We start from the raw sequence: 27,765 nt of genomic DNA on the forward strand, positions 1-27,765 counted from the left end.
AATTTCAGAAATTTAATTTTAGTTTTTTTGTTTGTTTGTCTTTTAGTGTCAGTGTTATGAATAATTTATAAACATTTCGGGTTAAGTTTCAGTTCGCTTGTTTTTGTCCTTTGTAGGCAGCCTGAAGGACCTCCGCAAATGCGCATGCGCAGATCTTCAGTTTAAACAGACTCGCGCCTGCGCATTGACACGCAGCGTCCGCCGATCTCCAACTCATCGTCTTCCGGAAGTGAGGCGTGTTCAATGTTTGTGGATCTGCGCTAAAGTCTGCGTTAGTCAAAACTCCAACGCCGTCGCTTTTTTCACCACAGATGTCAACTTGGATACGTTTGTTTTCCAAGCTCATGGCTGAAAACATGAGCGGTCATTTTGTATAGTAATGTGTATATTTTACTGGTAATCGATCAAGATAACTGACAGAAGTCCCGCAAAGGGAGGAAGGGGAAAATGGACCACGAATTTGAGGACATGGATTCAGAAGACCGGTGGCAGAACCTCTACCTAGTAAGTTAGCTGGCTAGGCTAGCTAGTTAGCCTTGCGAAAAGCTGTTTGCTGTAACGTCGGGAAGACTCGCTGTTTGGGCTGAGTCCATTTTTAAACCTTTTTAAACCACATGTGTCGTGTTTTACTGTCTCGCAGCTTAGCCACGGCTTCGCTTCTCACATTAACGTGACAGTTGGGCTTTGGAACGGCGTCGAAGTGTGTAGCGGCGATCTGCGCATGCGTAAACACTAGTAACGCACCGTTAGCAGAGGAGCCGACTCTTTGAATTGGCTCTTTTGGTCCAACGTTGAGAATCGAGTCGCTTATGTGATTCAATTTATTATTATTCTTTCTTTTTTCTTCTTTTTTAGTTTACTCTTGTAGAGTGATTTAATATCAGCCTTTTTTAATGGGAATTATTTTTTATTTTAAATTAAGCATTTTGCTGTGTTAGTGCATAATAATACTGCCTTGAACACGTTATCCTTATTTAAATAGATTTAAAAAATCATAATTTCTTAATTATAGGTAGAGAAAGATTTCATGAAGCAATTTCAGCTGAAGGAGAACAATCAGTGGATAAAATTTTGGCATTGATAGCGATGAGCTGAGTGGGAGTCGACTCTTCTTGTCGTGCTGAGTCGAATGATCCGACTCGCTAAAAAGATCCGGAATACCCTTTACTGTCAAACGCTGCTGTGAAAATAATCCTAGCGTCTCAGCACGGGTGATGATGGAGTTTATAGTTTTCCACACTGACAGTAACTAAAGCAGCAATGTGGAAAAAACAATAGGTGAAACCTAAAATTAAAGGGGTCTCGTGGGCAGTTTTGGTTCCTTCTAGCATGCTGTGTGTGGAATTCATCATCTGCAGTTTGCCTGACTGCTGATTCAGTGAAGAAAATGAAAACAAAAGAGACTCTTCTAGATAAATGCCATTTCCTGGAAGTGATGGTCAGGCCTTCTGGGAAAGTGGTCCCTTTCAAGGCGTCAGTGTGGGATGAGCCTCTGACTGTCAGCAGGTCAACAGGACTCGAGTGTAGGGTGAATTTCTGGCTGGAAATATCGGACACGTAGGAGTGAAGGGCTGAAGAGCAGACCGCTGTAAACACGGGGTCTGTTATAGCTCTGACCTCCTCACTGATGAACAGAAACACCTCTGTAATTGTGATGATGATGAGGTGTAAAATGAATCTGTTGTGGTTTTTTTCTCTGTAGGAAATACGTAACCAGTCTCAGGAATGTCCGTTCAAAGTGGCGAAGTTTCCTGAGAACCGCAATCGTAACAGATACAGAGACGTCAGCCCCTGTGAGTGCACACACACACACACACACACACACATACACACACAGTGTCTACTCCTCTGAAAGTGATGGAGATTTTTAAAAAAAATGAGGTAATGGTATTAATGGAGAGAAGGAGAGATGAAGTCACAGTAAGTCCTGAATAGATGAAGAGGGATGGGGGATAGAGGGGTCTGGGGTTAGAGGGATAGCGGGATTAAGGGGTTTGGGGATGGGGAATAGAAGGTTAGAATGTTAGAGGGATGGGGGGTCTGCAGATAGAATGTTAGAGGGATAGAGGGGTCTGGGGATGGCTGAAAGAGGGATAGAAATATAGAGGGATAAGGGGGTCTGGGGATGGAAAGGTAGAGGTATGGGAGGATAGAAGGATAGAGGTCTGGGGATAGAAATATAGAGGGATAGAGAGCTCTGAGGATAGGGGGATAGAAATATAGAGGGGTCTGGGGATAGAGAGATAGAGGGGTCTGAGGATAGAGGCATAGAGGGGTCTAGGGGTAGAGGGGTCTGAGGATAGAGGCATAGAGGGGTCTAGGGGTAGAGGGGTCTGAGGATAGAGGCATAGAGGGGTCTAGGGGTAGAGGGGTCTGAGGATAGAGGCATAGAGGGGTCTAGGGGTAGAGGGGTCTGGGGATAGAGGCATAGAGGGGTCTGAGGATAAAGGGATGGGGTCTGGGGATAGAGGCATAGAGGGGTCTGGGGATAGAGGCATAGAGGGGTCTGGGGATAGAGGCATAGAGGGGTCTGAGGATAGAGGCATAGAGGGATCTGGGGATAGAGGCATAGAGGGGTCTGAGGATAGAGGGGTCTGGGGATAGAGGCATAGAGGGGTCTGGGGATAGAGGCATGGAGGGGTCTGGGGATAGAGGCATAGAGGGGTCTGGGGATAGAGGCATAGAGGGGTCTGAGGATAGAGGGGTCTGGGGATAGAGGCATAGAGGGGTCTGGGGATAGAGGCATAGAGGGGTCTGGGGATAGAGGCATAGAGGGGTCTGGGGATAGAGGCATAGAGGGGTCTGGGGATAGAGGCATAGAGAGGTCTGAGGATAGAGGGGTCTGGGGATAGAGGCATAGAGGGGTCTGGGGATAGAGGCATAGAGGGGTCTGGGGATAGAGGCATAGAGGGGTCTGGGGATAGAGGCATAGAGGGGTCTGAGGATAGAGGGGTCTGGGGATAGAGGCATAGAGGGGTCTGGGGATAGAGGCATAGAGGGGTCTGGGGATAGAGGCATAGAGGGGTCTGGGGATAGAGGCATAGAGGGGTCTGAGGATAGAGCGTGAGTGTGAGTGAGTGTGTGTGTGTGTGTGTGTGAGTGTGTGTAGAGAGATAGAGGGGTCTGGGGATAGAGAGATAGAGGGGTCTGAGGAGAGAGGGATAGAGGGGTCTGAGGAGAGAAGGATAGAGGGGTCTGAGGAGAGAGGGATAGAGGGGTCTGAGGAGAGAGGGATGGAGGGGTCTGAGGAGAGAGGGATGGAGGGGTCTGAGGAGAGAGGGATGGAGGGGTCTGAGGAGAGAAGGATAGAGGGGTCTGAGGAGAGAGGGATAGAGGGGTCTGAGGAGAGAGGGATGGAGGGGTCTGAGGAGAGAGGGATGGAGGGGTCTGAGGAGAGAGGGATGGAGGGGTCTGAGGAGAGAGGGATGGAGGGGTCTGAGGAGAGAGGGATGGAGGGGTCTGAGGAGAGAGGGATGGAGGGGTCTGAGGAGAGAGGGATGGAGGGGTCTGAGGATAGAGGGGTCTGGGGATAGAGGCATAGAGGGGTCTGGGGATAGAGGCATAGAGGGGTCTGAGGATAGAGGGGTCTGGGGATAGAGGCATAGAGGGGTCTGAGGATAGAGTGTGAGTGTGAGTGTGTGTGTGTGTGTGAGTGTGTGTAGAGAGATAGAGGGGTCTGGGGATAGAGAGATAGAGGGGTCTGAGGATAGAGAGATAGAGGGGTCTGGGGATAGAGAGATAGAGGGGTCTGAGGATAATGAGATAGAGGAGTCTGAGGAGAGAGTGTGAGTGTGAGTGTGTGTGTGTGTGTGAGTGTGTGTAGAGAGATAGAGGGGTCTGAGGATAGAGAGATAGAGGGGTCTGAGGAGAGAGGGATAGAGGGGTCTGAGGAGAGAGGGATAGAGGGGTCTGAGGAGAGAGGGATAGAGGGGTCTGAGGAGAGAGGGATAGAGGGGTCTGAGGAGAGAGGGATGGAGGGGTCTGAGGAGAGAGGGATGGAGGGGTCTGAGGAGAGAGGGATGGAGGGGTCTGAGGAGAGAGGGATGGAGGGGTCTGAGGAGAGAGGGATGGAGGGGTCTGAGGAGAGAGGGATGGAGGGGTCTGAGGAGAGAGGGATGGAGGGGTCTGAGGAGAGAGGGATGGAGGGGTCTGAGGAGAGAGGGATGGAGGGGTCTGAGGAGAGAGGGATGGAGGGGTCTGAGGAGAGAGGGATAGAGGGGTCTGGGGATAGAGGCATAGAGGGGTCTGGGGATAGAGGCATAGAGGGGTCTGAGGAGAGAGGCATAGAGGGGTCTGAGGAGAGAGGCATAGAGGGGTCTGAGGAGAGAGGGATAGAGGGGTCTGAGGAGAGAGGGATAGAGAGATAGAGGGGTCTGGGGATAGAGAGATAGAGGGGTCTGGGGATGTAGGAGTCTGAGGATAGAGAGATAGAGAGGTCTGAGGATAGAGAGATAGAGAGGTCTGAGAATAGAGGGGTCTAGGGATAGAGGGGTCTGGGGATTGAGGATAGAGAGATAGAGGGGTCTGAGGATAGAGGGATAGAGGGGTCTGAGGATAGAGGGGTCTGGGGATAGAGGCATAGAGTGAGATGAGAGTAAGAGAGTGGGAGTTGTCAGAATGCTGTGCGTAAACTTTAGAACTGAAAGGACATCACACACCTCACAACACATATAACACACACACACACACACCTCACAACACATATAACACACACCTCACAACACATATAACACACACACCTCACAACACATATAACACACACACACACACCTCACAACACATATAACACACACATACACACACCTCACAACACATATAACACACACACACCTCACAACACATATAACACACACATACACACACCTCACAACACATATAACACACACACACACACCTCACAACACATATAACACACACATACACACACCTCACAACACATATAACACACACATACACACACCTCACAACACATATAACACACACACACACCTCACAACACATATAACACACATACACACACACCTCACAACACATATAACACACACACACACCTCACAACACATATAACACACACACACACACCTCACAACACATATAACACACATACACACACACCTCACAACACATATAACACACACACACACACACCTCACAACACATATAACACACACACACACACCTCACAACACATATAACACACATACACACACACCTCACAACACATATAACACACACACACACACACCTCACAACACATATAACACACACACACACACACCTCACAACACATATAACACACATACACACACACCTCACAACACATATAACACACACACACACACACCTCACAACACATATAACACACACACACACACCTCACAACACATATAACACACACACACACACACCTCACAACACATATAACACACACATACACACACCTCACAACACATATAACACACACATACACACACCTCACAACACATATAACACACACATACACACACCTCACAACACATATAACACACACATACACACACCTCACAACACATATAACACACACATACACACACCTCACAACACATATAACACACACATACACACACCTCACAACACATATAACACACACATACACACACCTCACAACACATATAACACACACATACACACACCTCACAACACATATAACACACACATACACACACCTCACAACACATATAACACACACATACACACACCTCACAACACATATAACACACACACACACCTCACAACACATATAACACACACATACACACACACCTCACAACACAACACATGTAACCCACACACACACACCTCACAACACATGTAACACACACATACACACACACCTCACAACACAACACATGTAACCCACACACACACACCTCACAACACATGTAACACACACACCATAGGTGTAGTTAAATGTTTAAAGGTGTATGTAGTATTTGTAAAGCTCAGTGTGTTGAGATCAGATGCATCTGCTTCCAGCTGAAACTACAGGATCATTTCTATAACAATTAAAATCAATCAGAACATCCAGATTAATACAGTACAACACTCAGCATGTTACTGTGTCAAACCCTGTCCTGAACATGTGGAGCTGTGTGTGTGAGCGAGTGTGTGTGAGCGAGTGTGTGTGAGCGAGTGTGCGTGAGCGAGTGTGCGTGAGCGAGTGTGCGTGAGCGAGTGTGCGTGAGCGTGCGAGCGTGAGCGTGCGAGCGTGAGCGTGCGAGCGTGTGAGTGTGAGCGAGTGTGCGTGTGAGCGTGTGAGTGTGAGCGTGCGAGCGAGTGAGCGAGTGAGTGAGTGAGCGAGTGAGTGAGTGAGTGTGAGCGAGTGTGCGTGAGCGAGTGAGCGTGTGAGCGTGTGAGTGTGAGCGTGCGAGCGAGTGAGCGAGTGAGTGTGTGTGTTCATGCAGTGGTTTCTCTTTTCCTCTGCAGTTGATCACAGCCGAGTGAAGCTCGGGAACTCGGAGAATGACTACATCAACGCCAGCCTCGTGCCTGTGGAGGAAGCCCAAAGAAGCTACATACTAACTCAGGTACACACACACACACACACAGGCTCAATATATAATACCTAAATATATAAATCTTCTTCTTCTTATTATTATTATTATTATTATTATTACTGTAAATAAGAATATAAATAATACAAATTAATATACCAAATTAAAATTAAAAAAAAATTTATTGTAAAATGTAAAGTATAAATAATATAAATTATTATAAAAAATTAAGATATTATTAATGATTGTAGATTAAATGCAAATATTAATTATTCTAAAATTCAAAATGTGAAATTATCATTATAAATAAAAATATAAATAATAATAAATACTTTTAATAAAATTAAGTTAAAAAAGATTAAAAATCAATTATATATTTTATATATAAAATTATAAGAATGTTGCTTTTTATAAAAAAAATCAAATTGTGAAATTGTTATTATTATTATTACTATAAAATGTAAAGTATAAAAAAATCAAAATGTGAATTTATTTTACTATTATTATAAAGTGTAAAGTATAAATCATATATTATTCAAAAATATATGATATAATTAACTAATGTTATTATAAATATATTAATTATTCTATAAAATCAAAATGTGAAATTCTTTTTCTTCTACTTATTATAAATAAAAATATAAATAATACACAATTTTACAGTAATTTGAAATAGAAAAACATTAATTTTATTATATATTAAAGTATATAAATATTGATTATAAAAAATTAAAATGTGAAATTATAAAATGTAAAATATAAATGATATAAATTCTTATAAACAAAATGAAGATATATTTATTATTATTATAGATTAAATGTATAAAAAAATATAAATTATCATGAAAATGTGAAAATATTATTATAAAAATATAAATAAAACAAATTATTATAGTCAATTGAAAAACAATTATTTTTAACTATATATTAAAATGTTAGAAATATTGATTTATTAAAAAAATCAAAATGTGAAATTTGTATTATAAATTAAACTATCAGTAATACAAATTATCATAAATTAAACTAGATAAAACAATTATTTCTATTATATATTAAAGTGTGAGAATAATGATTATTATAAAAGAAATCAAAATATGAAATTATTATTATTGTTATTATTATTATAAAATTTAAAGTGTAAATAATATTAATTATTATACAAATAGGATATAATTAATAATATGTAAATCTATAATATAGATTTAATGTATAAACATTTTAATTATTCTAAAAAATCAAAGTGTGAATGTATCATTATTATAAATAAAAATATAAATAGTACAAATTGTTATAATGAATGAAGCTAGAAAAAACAATTATTTTTATTATATATTAAAGTATAAAAATATTGATTATTCAAAAAAATTGAAATTGTTTGTATTATTATTAGTGGTAGTAGTATAAATAAAAAAATATAAATAAAACAAGTTATTATAATAATTTAAAATTTTAAATTTTGACTTTTATAATATATAATAGAAATATTATTATACTAATACAATTATAATTATTAATAAAAATTTAATTAATATTAATAAAAAATGTATAAATAAATCCCTGGTCAGTAGCTGTAGTGTTGCTCAGCAGAGTTGCTTACAGTCTGTGCGTGTGATTGTGTGTGTGTGTGTGTGGTGAAGCTGTAGGAGGTGTAAAGCGCTGATACACACCACACATTTGCATGGTGTTGTTGAAGTGGTGCTGTGTGCAGATGTGGACGCTGTCTGGACGCTGAAGTGTGCAGCTTGGGGTTTTGTCCCGTTCTGCTGTAGTGCATCACAGCGACCGTCACTGAGTTTACCATCTCTCTTCAGCACTGGTTCTCACCTTCAGAATGTGTGTGTGTGTGGTTTACACCTTCAGCCATCCAGGGTGACGTGTTGCGTAGCTTACACATCCTGAGTTGCGAGAATGTTATAACATCATTATAAACATCCCACTCTAATCACATCTGATGTATAATCCAGTATAAAGGCCATGATGGTATTTTATTGTTTCTTTTTTTCCTTGTATCATGTTTACAATTTAACTAGGATTTTTGCCATGACGACACATTAGACAAGCCCTAACAGCTCCATCAGACAATTTTATTTTTATTAGTATTATTTATTTTTACCTCACAGAGATGTATCTAGAATTATTTGGGTTTTTGAGACTTGATTCTGTGAGCCAATGACAAGCAAGTGGGCAGAGCTCCTGCCTGAAATAGAGGCGGTGCTAATTATTAACAAACACAATGCTTTTGTTGTTGTTTTTACTCCCTGATGATGGTTATGAGGAGGATGATGATGCTGTTGATGGTTGTGATGAGGATGATGAAGGTGTTGATGATGGTGGTGATGATGATGCTGTTGATAATTGTGATGGTGGTGGTGATGATGAGGATGATGGTGGTGGTTATGAGGAGGATGATGATGCTGTTGATGGTTGTGATGAGGATGATGAAGGTGTTGATGATGATGGTGGTGATGATGATGCTGTTGATAATTGTGATGGTGGTGGTGATGAGGATGATGGTGGTGGTGATGATGAGGATGATGGTGGTGATGATGAGGATAATGGTGGTGGTGATGATGAGGATGATGGTGTTGCTGATGGTGGTGGTGATGATGATGGCGGTGTTGCTGATGGTGGTGGTGATGATGATGGCGGTGTTGCTGATGGTGGTGGTGGTGATGATGGCGGTGTTGCTGATGGTGGTGATGATGATAAGGACGATGATGATGAGTGTGTTTGCTTTTCAGGGTCCTCTCAGAAACACTTGTGGTCACTTCTGGCTGATGATCTGGGAACAGAAGTCAAAAGCAGTCATCATGCTGAACAGAGTAATTGAAAAAGGCTCGGTAAGACACACACACACACACACACACACACACTGTCTCTTTTTCTGAAATAGAATCCTTTAAATCATTTAGTCAGTATGTTTATGTTGAATTGTTTAGTCTCCGTTGCCACAGCAATGTGGGGGAGGGTGATTCCTCTAAACCCGGCCTTTCTCATTCTTATCTAAACCAGGAAATCAGAGGCACGGGATGTGAAAGTTCGGTGTTTCTGGTTTCTCTCTAAACTTCACTTTGTGCCAGTTATATGTGGAGTGATGTGATGTGGAGTAATGTGATGTGGAGTGTCCCCACACCACAGATCTGACAGATGGAGCTGCTTCCTCGTGTTTCTGTCTCACTTCACCGCTCTACAGGGTTAGAGTGAAACGCGCGGGGAGGCGTGTCTGTCTCAGCACGTAGACATACAGTGCAGGCAAACACACACAGGAGGTACAGAGTGTAATAGAGCGCATGAAGAAAAGGAAATACCAATTTTTTTTTTTTAACGCATGGTTATTATTGTTTTAAAGAAAAAAAAACAAAAAACATGGTTCACATACGCATATTGAACCATGGAGGTCGTACCGAACGGTTCAATATTATATTGAGTATTGTGGCATCCCTAATGTGGAGTCATGTGATGTGGAGTCATGTGATGTGGAGTCATGTGATGTGGAGTCATGTGATGTGGAGTCATGTGATGTGGAGTCATGTGATGTGATGTGGAGTCATGTGATGTGATGTGGAGTCATGTGATGTGATGTGGAGTCATGTGATGTAGAGTGATGTGATGTAGTGATGTGATATGATGTGGAGTGATGATATGATGTGGAGTGATGTGATATGATGTGGAGTGATGTGATATGATGTGGAGTGATGTGATGATGTGGAGTGATGTGATATGATGTGGTGTGGAGTGATGTGATGTGATGTAGAGTGATGTGATGTGATGTGGTGTGATGTGATGTAGAGTGATGTGGTGTGATGTGGTGTGGAGTCATGTGATGTGATGTGATGTGATGTGGTGTGGAGTGATGTGATGTGGAGTCATGTGATGTGATGTGCTGTGATGTGATGTGGAGTGATGTGATGTGATGTGGAGTCATGTGATGTGATGTGGTGTGGAGTGATGTGATGTGGAGTCATGTGATGTGATGTGGAGTCATGTGATGTGATGTGGAGTGATGTGGTGGTGTGGAGTGATGTGATGTGGAGTGATGTGATGATGTGGAGTGATGTGGAGTCATGTGGTGTGGAGTCATGTGGTGTGGAGTCATGTGGTGTGGAGTCATGTGATGTGGTGTGGAGTGATGTGTGGAGTCATGTGATGTGATGTGGAGTGATGTGATGTAGAGTGATGTGATGTAGAGTGATGTGATATGATGTGGAGTGATGTGATGTGGAGTCATGTGATGTGATGTGGAGTCATGTGATGTGGTGTGGAGTCATGTGATGTGGTGTGGAGTGATGTGATGTGATGTGGAGTGATATGATGTGATGTGGTGTGATGTGATGTAGAGTGATGTGATGTAGAGTGATGTGATATGATGTGGAGTGATGTGATGTGGAGTCATGTGATGTGATGTGATGTGGAGTCATGTGATGTGGTGTGGAGTCATGTGATGTGATGTGGTGTGGAGTGATGTGATGTGATGTGGAGTGATATGATGTGATGTGGTGTGATGTGATGTAGAGTGATGTGATATGATGTGGAGTGATGTGATGTGGAGTCATGTGATGTGATGTGGTGTGGAGTGATGTGATGTGGAGTCATGTGATGTGATGTGGTGTGGAGTGATGTGATGTGGAGTTATGTGATGAGTCATGTGATGTGATGTGGAGTCATGTGATGTGGAGTCATGTGATGTGATGTGGTGTGGAGTGATGTGATGTGGAGTCATGTGATGTGGTGTGGAGTCGTGTGATGTGGTGTGATGTGATGTGATGTGGAGTGATGTGGTGTGATGTGGAGTGATGTGGTGTGATGTGGAGTCATGTGATGTGGTGTGGAGTGATGTGGTGTGGAGTGATGTGATGTGGTGTGGAGTGATGTGGTGTGGAGTGATATGATGTGATGTGGTGTGATGTGATGTGATGTGGTGTGGAGTGATGTGATGTGATGTGGAGTGATATGATGTGATGTGATGTGGTGTGGAGTGATGTGATGTGATGTGATGTGATGTGGAGTCATGTGATGTGATGTGGAGTCATGTGATGTGATGTGGAGTCATGTGATGTGATGTGGTGTGGAGTGATGTGGTGTGGAGTGATGTGATGTGATGTGGTGTGGAGTGATGTGATGTGGAGTCATGTGATGTGATGTGGTGTGGAGTGATGTGATGTGGAGTGATATGATGTGATGTGGTGTGGAGTGATGTGATGTGATGTGATGTGGAGTGATATGATGTGATGTGGTGTGGAGTGATGTGATGTGATGTGATGTGGAGTCATGTGATGTGATGTGGAGTCATGTGATGTGATGTGGAGTCATGTGATGTGATGTGGTGTGGAGTGATGTGGTGTGGAGTGATGTGATGTGATGTGGTGTGGAGTGATGTGATGTGGAGTCATGTGATGTGATGTGGTGTGGAGTGATGTGGAGTGATGTGGTGTGGAGTGATTTGATGTGATGTGGAGTGATGTGGTGTGGAGTGATGTGATGTGGAGTGATGTGATGTGATGTGGAGTGATGTGATGTGGAGTGATGTGGAGTGATGTGATGTGATGTGATGTGGAGTGATGTGATGTGGAGTCATGTGATGTGATGTGGTGTGGAGTGGTGTGATGTGATGTGATGTGGAGTGATGTGGTGTGATGTGGAGTGATGTGGTGTGGAGTGATGTGATGTGGAGTGATGTGATGTGATGTGGAGTCATGTGATGTGATGTGGTGTGGAGTGATGTGGTGTGGAGTGATGTGATGTGGTGTGGAGTGATGTGGTGTGGAGTGATATGATGTGGTGTGATGTGATGTGATGTGGAGTGATGTGATGTGATGTGGTGTGATGTGATGTGGTGTGGAGTCATGTGATGTGATGTGGAGTCATGTGATGTGATGTGGAGTCATGTGATGTGATGTGGAGTCATGTGATGTGATGTGGTGTGGAGTCATGTGATGTGGTGTGGAGTGATGTGGTGTGGAGTGATGTGATGTGGTGTGGAGTGATGTGATGTGGAGTCATGTGATGTGATGTGGAGTGATGTGATGTGGAGTGATTTGATGTGATGTGATGTGGAGTGATGTGGTGTGGAGTGATGTGATGTGGAGTGATGTGATGTGATGTGGAGTGATGTGATGTGGAGTGATGTGGAGTGATGTGATGTGGAGTGATGTGATGTGGAGTGATGTGATGTGGAGTGATGTGATGTGGAGTGATGTGATGTGATGTGATGTGGAGTGATGTGATGTGGAGTGATGTGATGTGATGTGATGTGGAGTGATGTGATGTGATGTGGACTGGAGTGATGTGGTGTGATGTGGACTGGAGTGATGTGATGTGGTGTGATGTGGTGTGGAGTGATGTGGTGTGATGTGGAGTGATGTGGTGTGATGTGATGTGATGTGGAGTGATGTGGAGTGATGTGATGTGATGTGATGTGGAGTGGAGTGGAGTGATGTGATGTGGAGTGATGTGATGTGGAGTGGAGTGGAGTGGAGTGATGTGATGTGGAGTGATGTGATGTGGAGTGGAGTGATGTGATGTGATATGGAGTGATGTGATGTGGAGTGATGTGGTGTGATGTGGAGTGATGTGATGTGGAGTGATGTGATGTGATGTGGTGTGATGTGATGTGGAGTGATGTGATGTGATGTGGAGTGATGTGATATGGTGTGATGTGATGTGGTGTGGAGTGATGTGGTGTGGAGTGATGTGGTGTGGAGTGATGTGGTGTGGAGTGATGTGATGTGGTGTGATGTGATGTGATGTGGAGTGATATGATGTGATGTGGTGTGATGTGATGTGGTGTGGAGTCATGTGATGTGATGTGGTGTGGAGTGATGTGGTGTGATGTGGTGTGGAGTGATGTGGTGTGATGTGGTGTGGAGTGATGTGGTGTGATGTGATGTGGAGTGATGTGGAGTGATGTGATGTGATGTGATGTGGAGTGGAGTGATGTGATGTGGAGTGGAGTGATGTGATGTGGAGTGGAGTGATGTGATGTGATGTGGAGTGATGTGATGTGGAGTGATGTGATGTGGAGTGATGTGGAGTGATGTGGAGTGATGTGGTGTGATGTGATGTGATGTGGTGTGGAGTGATGTGGTGTGGAGTGATGTGATGTGGTGTGGAGTGATGTGGTGTGGAGTGATGTGATGTGGTGTGATGTGATGTGATGTGGAGTGATATGATGTGATGTGGTGTGATGTGATGTGGTGTGGAGTCATGTGATGTGATGTGGAGTCATGTGATGTGATGTGGAGTCATGTGATGTGATGTGGAGTCATGTGATGTGATGTGGTGTGGAGTCATGTGATGTGGTGTGGAGTCATGTGATGTGGTGTGGAGTGATGTGGTGTGGAGTGATGTGGTGTGGAGTGATGTGATGTGGAGTGATTTGATGTGATGTGATGTGGTGTGGAGTGATGTGATGTGGAGTGATGTGATGTGATGTGGAGTGATGTGATGTGGAGTGATGTGGAGTGATGTGATGTGGAGTGATGTGATGTGGAGTGATGTGATGTGGAGTGATGTGATGTGGAGTGATGTGATGTGATGTGATGTGGAGTGATGTGATGTGGAGTGATGTGATGTGATGTGGACTGGAGTGATGTGGTGTGATGTGGACTGGAGTGATGTGATGTGGTGTGATGTGGTGTGGTGTGATGTGGTGTGGAGTGATGTGGTGTGATGTGATGTGATGTGGAGTGATGTGGAGTGATGTGATGTGATGTGATGTGGAGTGGAGTGATGTGATGTGGAGTGATGTGATGTGGAGTGATGTGATGTGGAGTGGAGTGATGTGATGTGGAGTGATGTGATGTGGAGTGGAGTGATGTGATGTGATATGGAGTGATGTGATGTGGTGTGATGTGGAGTGATGTGATGTGATGTGGTGTGATGTGGTGTGATGTGATGTGGAGTGATGTGATGTGGAGTGATGTGGAGTGATGTGGAGTGATGTGATATGGTGTGATGTGATGTGATGTGGTGTGATGTGGTGTGATGTGGTGTGATGTGGTGTGATGTGGAGTGATGTGATGTGATGTGATGTGATGTGGAGTGATGTGATATGGTGTGGAGTGATGTGATGTGGTGTGATGTGGAGTGATGTGATGTGGAGTGGAGTGATGTGATGTGATGTGGAGTGATGTGATGTGGAGTGATGTGGAGTGATGTGATGTGATGTGGAGTGGAGTGATGTGATGTGGAGTGATGTGATGTGGAGTGATGTGATGTGGAGTGATGTGGAGTGATTTGATGTGATGTGATGTGGAGTGATGTGGTGTGGAGTGATGTGATGTGGAGTGATGTGATGTGATGTGGAGTGATGTGATGTGGAGTGATGTGGAGTGATGTGATGTGGAGTGATGTGATGTGGAGTGATGTGATGTGGAGTGATGTGATGTGGAGTGATGTGATGTGGTGTGATGTGGTGTGGAGTGATGTGATGTGATGTGGTGTGGAGTGGAGTGATGTGATGTGGAGTCATGTGATGTGATGTGGTGTGGAGTCATGTGATGTGGTGTGGAGTGATGTGGAGTGATGTGGTGTGGAGTGATGTGGTGTGGAGTGATGTGGTGTGGAGTCATGTGATGTGGAGTCATGTGATGTGATGTGGTGTGGAGTGATGTGGAGTGATGTGGAGTGATGTGGAGTGATGTGATGTGGAGTGATGTGATGTGATGTGGAGTGATGTGGTGTGGAGTGATGTGGTGTGATGTGATGTGATGTGGTGTGGAGTGATGTGGTGTGATGTGATGTGATGTGGAGTGATGTGGTGTGGAGTGATGTGATGTGGAGTGATGTGGTGTGATGTGATATGGTGTGGAGTGATGTGATGTGATGTGGAGTGATGTGGTGTGGAGTGATGTGGTGTGATGTGATGTGGAGTGATGTGATGTGGAGTGATGTGGAGTGATGTGGTGTGGAGTGATGTGGTGTGATGTGGTGTGATGTGATGTGATGTGGAGTGATGTGGTGTGGAGTGATGTGGAGTGATGTGGTGTGATGTGATGTGGAGTCATGTGGTGTGATGTGATGTGGAGTCATGTGATGTGATGTGGAGTGATGTGATGTGATGTGGTGTGATGTGATGTGGAGTGATGTGATGTGGTGTGATGTGATATGGAGTGATGTGATGTGATGTGGAGTGATGTGATGTGGAGTGATGTGATGTGGAGTGATGTGATGTGGAGTGATGTGATGTGATGTGGAGTGATGTGATGTGGAGTGATGTGATGTGGAGTGATGTGATGTGGAGTGATGTGATGTGGAGTGATGTGGAGTGATGTGGTGTGATGTGATGTGGAGTGATGTGTGATGTGATGTGGAGTGATGTGGAGTGATGTGGTGTGATGTGATGTGGAGTGATGTGGTGTGATGTGATGTGATGTGGAGTGATGTGATGTGATGTGGTGTGATGTGGAGTGATGTGATATGGAGTGATGTGATATGGTGTGATGTGATGTGATGTGGAGTGATGTGATGTGGAGTGATGTGATGTGGAGTGATGTGATGTGGAGTGATGTGATGTGGAGTGATGTGATGTGGAGTGATGTGGTGTGATGTGGAGTGATGTGATGTGGTGTGATGTGGAGTGATGTGATGTGGAGTGATGTGGTGTGATGTGATGTGGAGTGATGTGGTGTGATGTGATGTGGAGTGATGTGGTGTGATGTGATGTGGAGTGATGTGGTGTGATGTGATATGGAGTGGTGTGGAGTGATGTGGTGTGGAGTGATGTGGTGTGGAGTGATGTGGTGTGGAGTGATGTGATGTGGTGTGGAGTGATGTGATGTGGAGTGATGTGATGTGGTGTGGAGTGATGTGGAGTGATGTGATGTGGAGTGATGTGATGTGATGTGGAGTCATGTGATGTGATGTGGAGTGATGTGATGTGGAGTGGTGTGGAGTGATGTGATGTGGAGTGGTGTGGAGTGATGTGGAGTGATGTGATGTGGAGTGATGTGATGTGATGTGGAGTCATGTGATGTGATGTGGAGTGATGTGATGTGGAGTGATGTGGTGTGATGTGGTGTGGAGTGGTGTGGAGTGGTGTGGAGTGATGTGATGTGGAGTGATGTGGAGTGATGTGGAGTGATGTGATATGGTGTGGAGTGATGTGATGTGGAGTGATGTGGTGTGATGTGGAGTGATGTGATGTGGAGTGATGTGGAGTGATGTGGTGTGATGTGATGTGGAGTGATGTGGTGTGATGTGATGTGGAGTGATGTGATGTGATGTGGTGTGATGTGATGTGGAGTGATGTGATGTGGAGTGATGTGATGTGGTGTGATGTGATATGGAGTGATGTGATGTGATGTGATGTGGAGTGATGTGATGTGGAGTGATGTGATGTGATGTGGAGTGATGTGATATGGAGTGATGTGATGTGATGTGGAGTGATGTGATGTGGAGTGATGTGATGTGGAGTGATGTGATGTGGAGTGATGTGGTGTGATGTGATGTGGAGTGATGTGGTGTGATGTGATGTGGAGTGATGTGGTGTGATGTGGTGTGATGTGATGTGGAGTGATGTGGTGTGATGTGATGTGGAGTGATGTGGTGTGATGTGATGTGGAGTGATGTGGAGTGATATGGAGTGATGTGATATGGTGTGATGTGATGTGATGTGATGTGATGTGATGTGATGTGGAGTGATGTGATGTGGAGTGATGTGATGTGGAGTGATGTGATGTGGAGTGATGTGATGTGGAGTGATGTGGTGTGATGTGGAGTGATGTGATGTGGTGTGATGTGGAGTGATGTGATGTGGAGTGATGTGGTGTGATGTGATGTGGAGTGATGTGGTGTGATGTGATGTGGAGTGATGTGGTGTGATGTGATATGGAGTGGTGTGGTGTGGAGTGATGTGGTGTGGAGTGATGTGGTGTGGAGTGATGTGATGTGGTGTGGAGTGATGTGGAGTGATGTGATGTGGAGTGATGTGATGTGATGTGGAGTCATGTGATGTGATGTGGAGTGATGTGATGTGGAGTGGTGTGGAGTGATGTGATGTGATGTGGAGTGGTGTGGAGTGATGTGGAGTGATGTGATGTGGAGTGATGTGATGTGATGTGGAGTCATGTTATGTGATGTGGAGTGATGTGATGTGGAGTGGTGTGGAGTGATGTGATGTGGAGTGGTGTGGAGTGGTGTGGAGTGATGTGATGTGGAGTGATGTGGAGTGATGTGGTGTGATGTGGAGTGATGTGATATGGTGTGGAGTGATGTGATGTGGAGTGATGTGATGTGATGTGATGTGGAGTGATGTGATATGGTGTGGAGTGATGTGATGTGATGTGGAGTGATGTGATGTGGAGTGATGTGGAGTGATGTGATGTGATGTGGAGTGATGTGATATGGTGTGGAGTGATGTGGTGTGATGTGATGTGGTGTGATGTGATACGGAGTGATGTGATGTGATGTGGAGTGATGTGGTGTGATGTGATACGGAGTGATGTGATGTGATGTGGAGTGATGTGATGTGGAGTGATGTGATGTGGAGTGATGTGATATGGTGTGGAGTGATGTGATGTGGAGTGATGTGATGTGGAGTGATGTGATATGGTGTGGAGTGATGTGATGTGATGTGATGTGGTGTGATGTGGTGTGATGTGGTGTGGAGTGATGTGGTGTGGTGTGGAGTGATGTGGTGTGATGTGATATGGTGTGGAGTGATGTGATGTGGAGTGATGTGATATGGTGTGGAGTGATGTGATGTGATGTGGAGTGATGTGATGTGGAGTGATGTGATATGGTGTGGAGTGATGTGATGTGGAGTGATGTGATATGGTGTGGAGTGATGTGATGTGATGTGGTGTGATGTGATGTGGTGTGATGTGATGTGGAGTGATGTGGTGTGATGTGGTGTGATGTGGTGTGATGTGGTGTGGAGTGATGTGATGTGGTGTGGAGTGATGTGGTGTGATGTGATATGATATGGAGTGATGTGATGTGATGTGGAGTGATGTGATATGGTGTGGAGTGATGTGATGTGATGTGGAGTGATGTGATGTGGAGTCATGTGATGTGATGTGGAGTCATGTGATGTGATGTGGAGTTATGTGATGTGGAGTGATGTGATGTGATGTGGAGTCATGTGATGTGATGTGGAGTCATGTGATGTGATGTGGAGTGATGTGATGTGGAGTCATGTGATGTGATGTGGAGTCATGTGATGATCGGAGCCTTGCGGCAGAAAATGAAAGCAAAGACCAGACACTTTCTCTTTCTCTTTCCCGAGTCTGATACTGAAACCTTTTAAATAACTGAAGAACGTAAAGATGTACAGGAAAAAATACATGCGCTGTGTTTAAGGCGCTCAAACACACACACAGTGCAGATATCATACCCTATAAAGATCATAAGCGTCAGTTAGATCAGTGTTTATTTTGTTCCTCTTTTCTGAGCTGATGATGATATTCTCACACTGCAGCTCTTTCACATTTTGTGTGTGTGTGTGTGTATGTATGTATATGTGTATATATGTATATATATATATATATATATATATATATATATATATATATATATATATATATATATATATATATAAAGAAAGAGAGAGAGAGTTTAATACACACTTGTGGTTTGATGACTTGTGTCATTAGTGTGGAACACAGTATTATATTGTGTCAAAAAATATAATTTTCTGAAGTGAAAAGATAATAATAATAATTTATTATTATTATTATAATTTTAATATTTCCATGGTAGCTTAAACACTTCAAAATATTTTTTTGTATATCAGATTTTATTATTAATTTTTATAATTAAATATACATATTTTATTTTTATTTATTTATTTTTATTTGTGTTTTATGTTGTCTTTATATGTCTCATACATTTCCACACAGTGAAACTCCTTCTTCACATATCCCATCCTTGGGGGTTGGGGGGGTTAGAGCAGGGTGGGGTCGGGGGCCTTGCTCAAGGGTCCAACAGTTGCCTGTGACCTGATCTTCGGTCAGCACCCCAGAGCCTTAACCACTTGAGCCACCACCACTGAAATATCTAACTACTCATAGATTTACTCCATTTATTATTCTCACAGATGTCACAGGGAAGCACGAGGAAGCCGTTCTGTGTGGTTTAATAGCTTTTGACAGGATTTTGTGATCTCTCTGAACAACACTCTGATCTCCCCTTCGTCCACTCCCCGGGGTACCCATGGACAATCAACTGTCCTTTTCCTCCCATGTTAATGTCGGTTTCTTCTCTACAACATCAGAGGAATTCAGCTGTTTGTATCCTCACAGGCTGCTCAGGTGCTTGTTCAGTGTCTGGTCATTTCCAGAATGGACTACTACAACTCTCTACAGACAGGTCCACCTCTGAACACAACACTGTCCACTACAAAGTTATCCAAAATGCAGCTGTGTGACTTGTTCTCAACCTGCCCCAGTTCTCCCACACCACCCCACTGCTGCTCCTCCTCCACTGGCTTGTAGCTGCATCAGATTCAAAACACTTACCTACACAAACTGAACATCTGACCTCAAAGCTCTTATTACTCCTCATACCTCAGATCCACTAGCACTGCTGGACTGGTCCACCTCTCTCAGGGTCAGAGGTAGGTCTACATCTAGACTCTTCTCTGTTCTGGCACCGAGCTGGTGGAATGAACTTCCCCTAGATGTCCGAACAGCCGAGTCACTGACCATCTTCAAACGACGGGTGAAGACCTACCTCTTCCTGAAACACTAGCTCTTATTTTCTCTGTTTTAGCTGAGGTCAGCTGTCTAGATTTGATGAATCAGATGTAATGACTAGATGAATCAGATTTAATCAGATATAATGATCGGATGAATCATATATAATGAATCAGATTTAATGGTCAGACATTAAATGTGTGTTGATGTGGATGGATGTAACGAGGGGTGTGGTCTGTCCTGCAGGAGAAATGTGCGCAGTACTGGCCCACGCAGCAGAAACAGGAGATGGAGTTTCAGGACACACACTTTGTTGTGAGGCTGCTATCAGAGGACGTCAAGTCTTACTACACCACACGCTTACTGGAGCTGCAGAACACAAACGTGAGATTCACACAACATCCTCCAATGATTTCTTTATGAAGACAGAAAAAAACCTGTGTGTAAATGAGTGTGTGTGTGTTTATGGGCATGCGTGTGTGTGTTGTGTTGAACTTCAGACGAAAGAGAAGAGAGAAATCTACCACTTTCATTACACCACATGGCCTGACTTTGGTGTCCCAGAATCCCCGGCGTCTTTCCTCAACTTCCTGTTTAAAGTGCGTGAGTCGGGATCGTTAGGGGCGGATCACGGGCCGGCGGTGGTGCACTGCAGCGCAGGGATCGGCCGATCCGGAACCTTCTCCCTGGTCGACACCTGTCTCGTACTGGTGAGGAGTGTGTGTGTGTGTGTGTGTGTGTGTGTATGTGTGTGAGATAAACAGGATTGACCTGTTCCCACAGATGGACAAAAGGAAAGACCCGTCATCTGTGGACATTAAGAAGGTGCTGCTGGACATGAGGAGGTTCAGGATGGGTCTGATTCAGACTCCTGACCAGCTCCGCTTCTCCTACATGGCCGTGCTGGAGGGAGCCAAGTGCATCATGGGAGATTCTTCAGTACAGGTGAGAAAAGATAGCAGCACATAAAGAAGCCACCAGACAGAGAGACAGACTGAAAACAGTGAAGAGTGATGAAGAGATGAGATAAATCGATACAGAGGCTGAGAGATGGGTTAGTAGACAGACAGAAGACCAGACAGACAGATGGACAGAACTCAAGTGGATAGAAGCGCAGACAGACAGAAATGCAGACAGACAGACGGACACGTGTAGATAAACAGACTGATAAAACTGCAGGAAGACAGACAGAAATGCACAGACAGACACAGATATGTAGACAGACAGACACACAGATATGTGGACAGACAGACTGATAAAACTGCAGGAAGACAGACAGAAGTGCACAGACAGACACAGATATGTAGGCAGACAGACAGAAATGCAGACAGACAGACAGAATTGGAGGCAGACAGACAGACACAGATATGTAGACAGACAGAATGATAAAACTGCAGGAAGACAGACAGAAATGCAGACAGACAGACACGGATATGTAGACACTTGTTTTAAAGCTCAGACAGACAGGCTGATAGAGAGCACATGCAGAAGTACAGACAGCCAGGTGGACAGATAGAAGAGCAGACAGCCAGGTGGACAGATAGAAGAGCAGACAGCCAGGTGGACAGATAGAAGAGCAGACAGCCAGGTGGACAGAGGGAAGAGCAGACAGACGACAGGTTTGGGGGCAGAGACAGACAGATAGAAGAGCAGACAGGCAGAAGGATAGATGGAAGAATTTAAACAGGTGAAAAGATAAATAGATGCAGGTAGACAGACAGAAGTGCAGACAGACAGACAGGTGTGTGTGTGCAGTGTGGCAGTTAGATTTGTATGTATAGAGTACAGAAGGATGGACAGACAGACAGATATTGAAAAATAAATAGATGAATAACCACTGTGTGTGTGTGTGTTTTTTCCAGAAACGGTGGCAGGAGCTCTCCAGAGAGGATCAGGTGTGTGTGTCCGAGTCTCCTTCACCACCCAAATGTCCATCAGAGCGCTACAACGGCTCGCTGAAGCCGCGACCGGACGGAGACACGGGGGAGACGGAGGGAGCGAAAAAAAACACAAAAGACGAAAGAGAAGCAGACGGAGACACGTGCCCGGCCAAGTGAGTGATCAGCCTCGTTTACCCACGTGAACGTGTGATTTTAATCCTCTCTAACCTCCAGCGTGAGGTTCTTCACTCGTTTTCTCTTCCTCTGTTCCAGCGCACGAAAGAGACAGAGAGACGAGAAGATCTCCATTTCTACACAGAAGACTCCTCAGAAGCAGCCGAAGCCCAGGACAAACGAGGGAGAGAAGAAGAGGAAAAGGTGAAGCTCACATCACACACTGCTTAATCCTATACATCACGTCTGATTATTTATTATTAGATTAGACTGTGATAATGATTCACTCTGTTAATGCCACATCGCCCTCTACTGGTCTCATTCGAATCTGCTGTAATGAACATGTTTAAAACCACGCCTGATCACGAAACCGTGAGCGTGTGAAACGCTGCTCAGTTCAGCTGAAGGTTTCTGGATCAGATAAACGCTCTGCTGTAATTCTTGTGTCCTGTAGGATCCCTGAACGTATGACTTTTTCAGTGTAACCCCAAAGATTCACCTTAAATAAACACCAGGCTGACCGTGAAGCAGAAACGGTCCAAGCTGAAGTAAGATCACCATGTAGCCAGGTGTTGTTTTTCAGGGGTTGGGCTCGGCCCCTTAGTACCAGTGAAAGGAACTCTTAATGCTTCAGCTTCATACCAAGACATTATGGACAATTTCATGCTCTTTGTGGGAACAGTTTGGGGATGACCCCTTCCTGTTCCAACATGACTGTGCACCAGTGACCAAAGCAAGGTCCATAAAGACATAGATGAGTGAGTTTGGTGTGGAGGAACTTGACTGGCCTGCACAGAGTCCTGACCTCAACCCCATAGAACACCTTTGGGATGAATTAGAGTGGAGACTGAGAGCCAGACCTTCTTGTCCAACATCAGTGCCTGACCTCACAAATGCGCTGCTAGAGGAATGGTCAAAAATTCCTATAAACACACTCCTAAACCTTGTGGAAAGCCTTCCCAGGAGAGTTGAAGCTGTTATAACTGTAAAGGGCGGGACAACTCCATATTACATTCATGTGCATGTAAAGGCAGATGTCCCAAAACATTTTGCCTGGCTCACAGTCTCCGCTCTAATTCATCCCAAAGGTTGGGATGAGGTCAGTACTGTCAGTACTAATTGGAGGGGTGTCCCAGAACTTTTGGCTATATAGTGTAGTAGCTTCATGAATGAGGCAGAAAAAAATGACTTAAGGCTGAGCGAGTGTATAAATCTTAGCTTTGAGTGTTCTGCTGCGTGTGTGTGAGCCGTGACCCTGCTGGAGAAAGTGGAGGAGAACATCTCAGAGGAAGAGTCAGGTGTAGGAGCCGTTCCACTCCCTCACATGGTTACAGATCTGATGTGAAGACAGAGTTGAGTATGACCTCTATCATTTCTGAGGGATTTTTGAGTGTTTAGGATCCGACTCATCATCTAGTCATTACATTTCTTGGTGGATGGAAGTGAAGGAAGCAGATGGTTCATATGAAGGTCCTCTGCAAATGAGGGAAAGTAAAGGCCATGTGTTTCTGGGACATAGGTAGTAGTGATGTAGTAGAGTGTGTGTGTGTTTGGAGGCTAACATCTATCCTAACACCTTACTCAGCTACCTCAGGTCCTTTAGAACAGAACACCGCATCCATTCTACTCGTCTGACCGGATTGTGGTCAGTTAAATATTTTGCTCTTTTATAGCGTCTGAAATGATATTTGCTCAAGAGTCCAGTTTTTCCAGCTGACCCGGACGTGTTACGCCTCTTTCACACAGCCTGGGCTGCATCTGCTGTACATGAGAATGGCGAGCTCTGACCCCTCCCCTTCTCCCTCCTCTCCTCTCTCCTGCCCCCGAGGCCGAGGCGGCGCCGCGAGCCTGGGCTCACCCAGGCCTCTGTGCACAAACCCAGGCTGTATGTGAGGAGATTAGCCACGAGGCTACAGCGTGCTGTGTGGCGCTTGATGCTAATTCCCCTCACGCTAATCATGGCTTTGAGTTTGGAGTGGTTAAACACAGCATGGTGTGACGCTAGCGTGCGGTTAAAGAGCAAACCATCACAACACACTCCGCGTTATTCCAGAGGTGTGTGTAACACTCACAGGACTGAAGGAAGTGCCAAAACATTAGTGGAGTCTTGGTGCAGAAGCAGACACTGATCATCCGTATCATTACACATGACTGTTTACACGAGAAGTAACGTCACACATCTTCACCAGTCATCTGATTGATGGTTTAAATGTGTCTGTCTGTGTGTGTGTCTGTCTGTGTGTCTGTCTGTGTGTGTCTGTCTGTGTGTGTGTGTCTGTGTGTGTGTGTGTGTGTCTGTGTGTGTGTGTCTGTGTGTGTGTGTCTGTGTGTGTGTCTGTGTGTGTGTGTCTGTGTGTGTGTGTTCAACAGCTTATAAACAGATGTGTTTAAATGTCTGTGCTGATCAGGTTCAGGGCAGCGAGTAGCAGTCATGCTGAAGATTAAGGAGCTTCCTGAGGTTCTCCAAGACCTTCACCTTAATCCTGTCAACATAACAGCTTTACTAAAGTGCAGGTAGAAACTTCTGGAACCAGACAGATGATCTCAGACTAGTGATACAGAAAGGAAGAGAGAAGAGAAGGCAGCAGAAGCAACACAAAGAACAATAAACACCACAGTCATCTCTGGTTTCTATGTCACACATGTGATCTCAGTAACCCTGAAGCACAGTGGTGGGAGCATCAAGAGCTGGAGCTTTACACACACCCACACACACCCACACACACACACACACACACACACACACCAACCACTAGAGCCTGGCAGAGAGCCTGGGGAGAAGATGGTCATTTCAGATGATGGTCCAGATGTGGATCATCAGTGAAGATGATTTTCTAAGAGGAACTGAACCACAAGTGCTGCTGAAAAGATTTAGCAACAAAGCGCTATCATTCGCTATTGTTTGTATCTGTAGAAGAACACAAAGTGTGAAGGAAATAAGCCCCGCCCCCTGAACCTGGTCTGTGACTCGGGTCCGAAGCCAACATGCCACTTTGTATGTTTTTCATGAGATGAGAGAACTGACCTTCATGACTGTTCTGTAGACCATGGAGTTGCTCTTTAACCGTTACGTTGATCATCTTCATCTTCTTCTTTCTTAGTGTTTATTATCTCTGTGAGTAGGGATAAATGAGCCTCGATGGACGCAGGCTCGTGTTAGCTGAGTGTGCCGTGTGTCTAATCTGCACTTTCACTACTGACCCCACAGCCTGACCGCATGAGTGTGTCCATTTTTATTTACTGATTAGGTTTTTATTTCATCGCCTCAGCATCAGTGCTGGTTCTGATCACGTTGTCCACATTCACACGTCACCGTCTGATGACATCACAGCGAGGGTCTGGGAAAGGAAGCTGCCGGAACGTCTCTCAGGCCAAGTTGATGATGTCAAATAACGACTCCTCCCACATTCTGGGTTTTTATCCAAACATGCTGCTGTGCATATGAAATTAGTCTCTTATTCTGCAAGTGTTGATGAGAACCAGTTCCCTGTAGAACCTCACCAAGCCTCATCATCATTATCAGGGACGATGTCCAGGTCCTGAGGTTCTCTCCATAATTCTGCAGTCCTGACTGATTTAAAGGTCAGGATTTGAGCTTTAGTGGTTAAGCAGGTAATATCACGAGAAGGCCTGGTCAGTGTTTATTCACCTTCTAAGCAGTGATCCAGACTGCTGCGGTCCTCACGGAGCTCCACCCATCCCAGCATCTGTTTCTGACATCATACTGAGATGGGGGCGTAGTTATACACTGACTGACTGAAGTCATTAAACTCCTTTTCTCAGCTACATTATATATATATATATATATATATATATATATATATATATATATATATATAATATATATATATATATATAATATGATAGAGAGAGAGCGCGCACTAGTATCGATTTAGATTATTTTAAACAGATTGCTCTGGGGATCAGTCTGACCCCTGGACACGCCTCCTGGACGCTTGTTGAAGCTTGTGTGGATCCTTCGTTTTTCTCTCTTTGTCCTGGATGATAGTTTGTTTGCTTCTTGTATCTATGAGGCTAATAATGCTAACAGGTAAAGGAAGCGTATGGCCTCCAGATTAGCATAGTGTCTGATTCTGCATGCCAAAATCTATAAAGATGGACCAATGTACGAGTTCATTAGTCTGAGAGGGGGCGTGGCCTGAAGGGGGGCGCAGAAACTGTAGAAATCTCGCTCATATCATTCTGCTTTAAGGTGTTTAGTTTACACCATGCTAGACTGGTGGCTATAAGAGTCCGTTACTTGTTAGCGACGTTAGCCTTGACGTACTTTCCAATAAAATGAAAGACATTTAAACGTTTTTTTACTTTCTGTTTCCAGAGCGAGAATGACCAGCGACACCTAACGCCTCGGCAACCAGAGCAGGGATCCAGACCATAATACTCCTCTACACTGTTTACAGCATGGACTCGAGTGAGGAGCGAGTGTGCCCTCACACACACACACACACACACACACCAGCAGAGCAGCGCTGGACTGGAGCGCACTGCCGTGGCTTCGATCTTTTAATGATACTATCTATTTTTTTATTTGGTTTGGATTTCACAGACGTAGTTCTCTATGCATCACCGATTTGTACCATCCTATTTTTTATTAGAAGATCACGATTATTTCTGAAATACTCTATTTTTTATAGCAGACAACGACTCTGAAGATTCTCGGCTCGTATCCGAGACACGCTGCGCTTTTTTCGTGGTACTGAAGCATTCGAGTATTTTTGATAAGACGACGCGCTCGCTTTCACGAGAAACGTCATAAAAAAACGGAAGAAGCAAAAAAAGGTCTTAAAGAATTTCCTTCAATTTCCTTAAACAGAACGCTGCGTTGTCTGGTTTGTGTATCATTTGTCCTGCGTGATCGTCTCATGTACATTAATTTTTTTTTTTTAGAGAGAATAAACGTCTCGGAAGAGTGTTAATGAGTGGGTGTGGAGTATGCAAATAACCATAAATATGCAACTCAGCATATTATTAATGAGTGGGTGTGGAGTATGTAAATAAGTACAAATATGCAAATGAATATATAACTCGTCAGAGTGTAAATGAGTAGGTGTGATGTATGCAAATGAGCATGAAAATGTAACTCAGCAGCGTCGTAAACAGTGGGTGTGGCATATGCAAATGAGCATGTATATGCAAATCAACATGCAACTCAACGGTGTTAAGTGGGTGTGGCGTATGCAGATGAGCTCGTTCTGTCTGCTTGTTGTACCATAATCATTTCAATATTTTCACACACACTACTCTGTAGGGCTGTTTCTTCTAAAGTGACGTTATATTTAAACAACTGTAAATATTTGAATACATTTGAATATTAATGAGCGTTGGCTTAAATCACACCATTACTGATTGATATAACTCTACCGAGAGCTCGACTACACACTTAAGTGAAAAATAAACATGCTCTTTATTCCCAGCTTTTTTACGATCCGTCGTTAGAGATAAAGATTAAAGATTTAAACCGATTTAAAGATAACTTGAGTGGAGTGAGCAGCTGGATCTCCACACAGGAACAGGAAACCTCAC

General features: G+C 44.3%; 1 protein-coding gene across 2 annotated transcripts; it reads left to right on the forward strand.

The window, feature by feature from the left end:
- Positions 1–249: 249 nt before the first annotated feature.
- On the forward strand, positions 250–27,154 carry ptpn2b (protein tyrosine phosphatase non-receptor type 2b). Of its 2 annotated transcripts, XR_009203374.1 has the most exons (11): positions 250–504; positions 1,703–1,793; positions 6,466–6,566; positions 9,275–9,373; positions 20,414–20,551; positions 20,668–20,877; positions 20,951–21,112; positions 22,030–22,220; positions 22,321–22,425; positions 23,968–24,106; positions 26,561–27,154. XR_009203374.1 is itself a non-coding variant. In XM_058377210.1 (10 exons), exons 1-10 carry the CDS (start codon positions 448–450, stop codon positions 26,583–26,585), a joined length of 1,179 nt encoding a protein of 392 aa, XP_058233193.1. In that variant the 5' UTR covers positions 251–447; the 3' UTR covers positions 26,586–27,154. The 2 variants fall into 2 exon arrangements, 1 of the variants encoding a protein (XP_058233193.1); XM_058377210.1 differs by lacking the exon at positions 23,968–24,106 and having other exon boundaries at positions 251–504.
- Positions 27,155–27,765: the final 611 nt, after the last annotated feature.

This window comes from Hemibagrus wyckioides, linkage group LG24 (genome assembly GCF_019097595.1).
Source record: "Hemibagrus wyckioides isolate EC202008001 linkage group LG24, SWU_Hwy_1.0, whole genome shotgun sequence".
NCBI lineage: Eukaryota > Metazoa > Chordata > Actinopteri > Siluriformes > Bagridae > Hemibagrus > Hemibagrus wyckioides.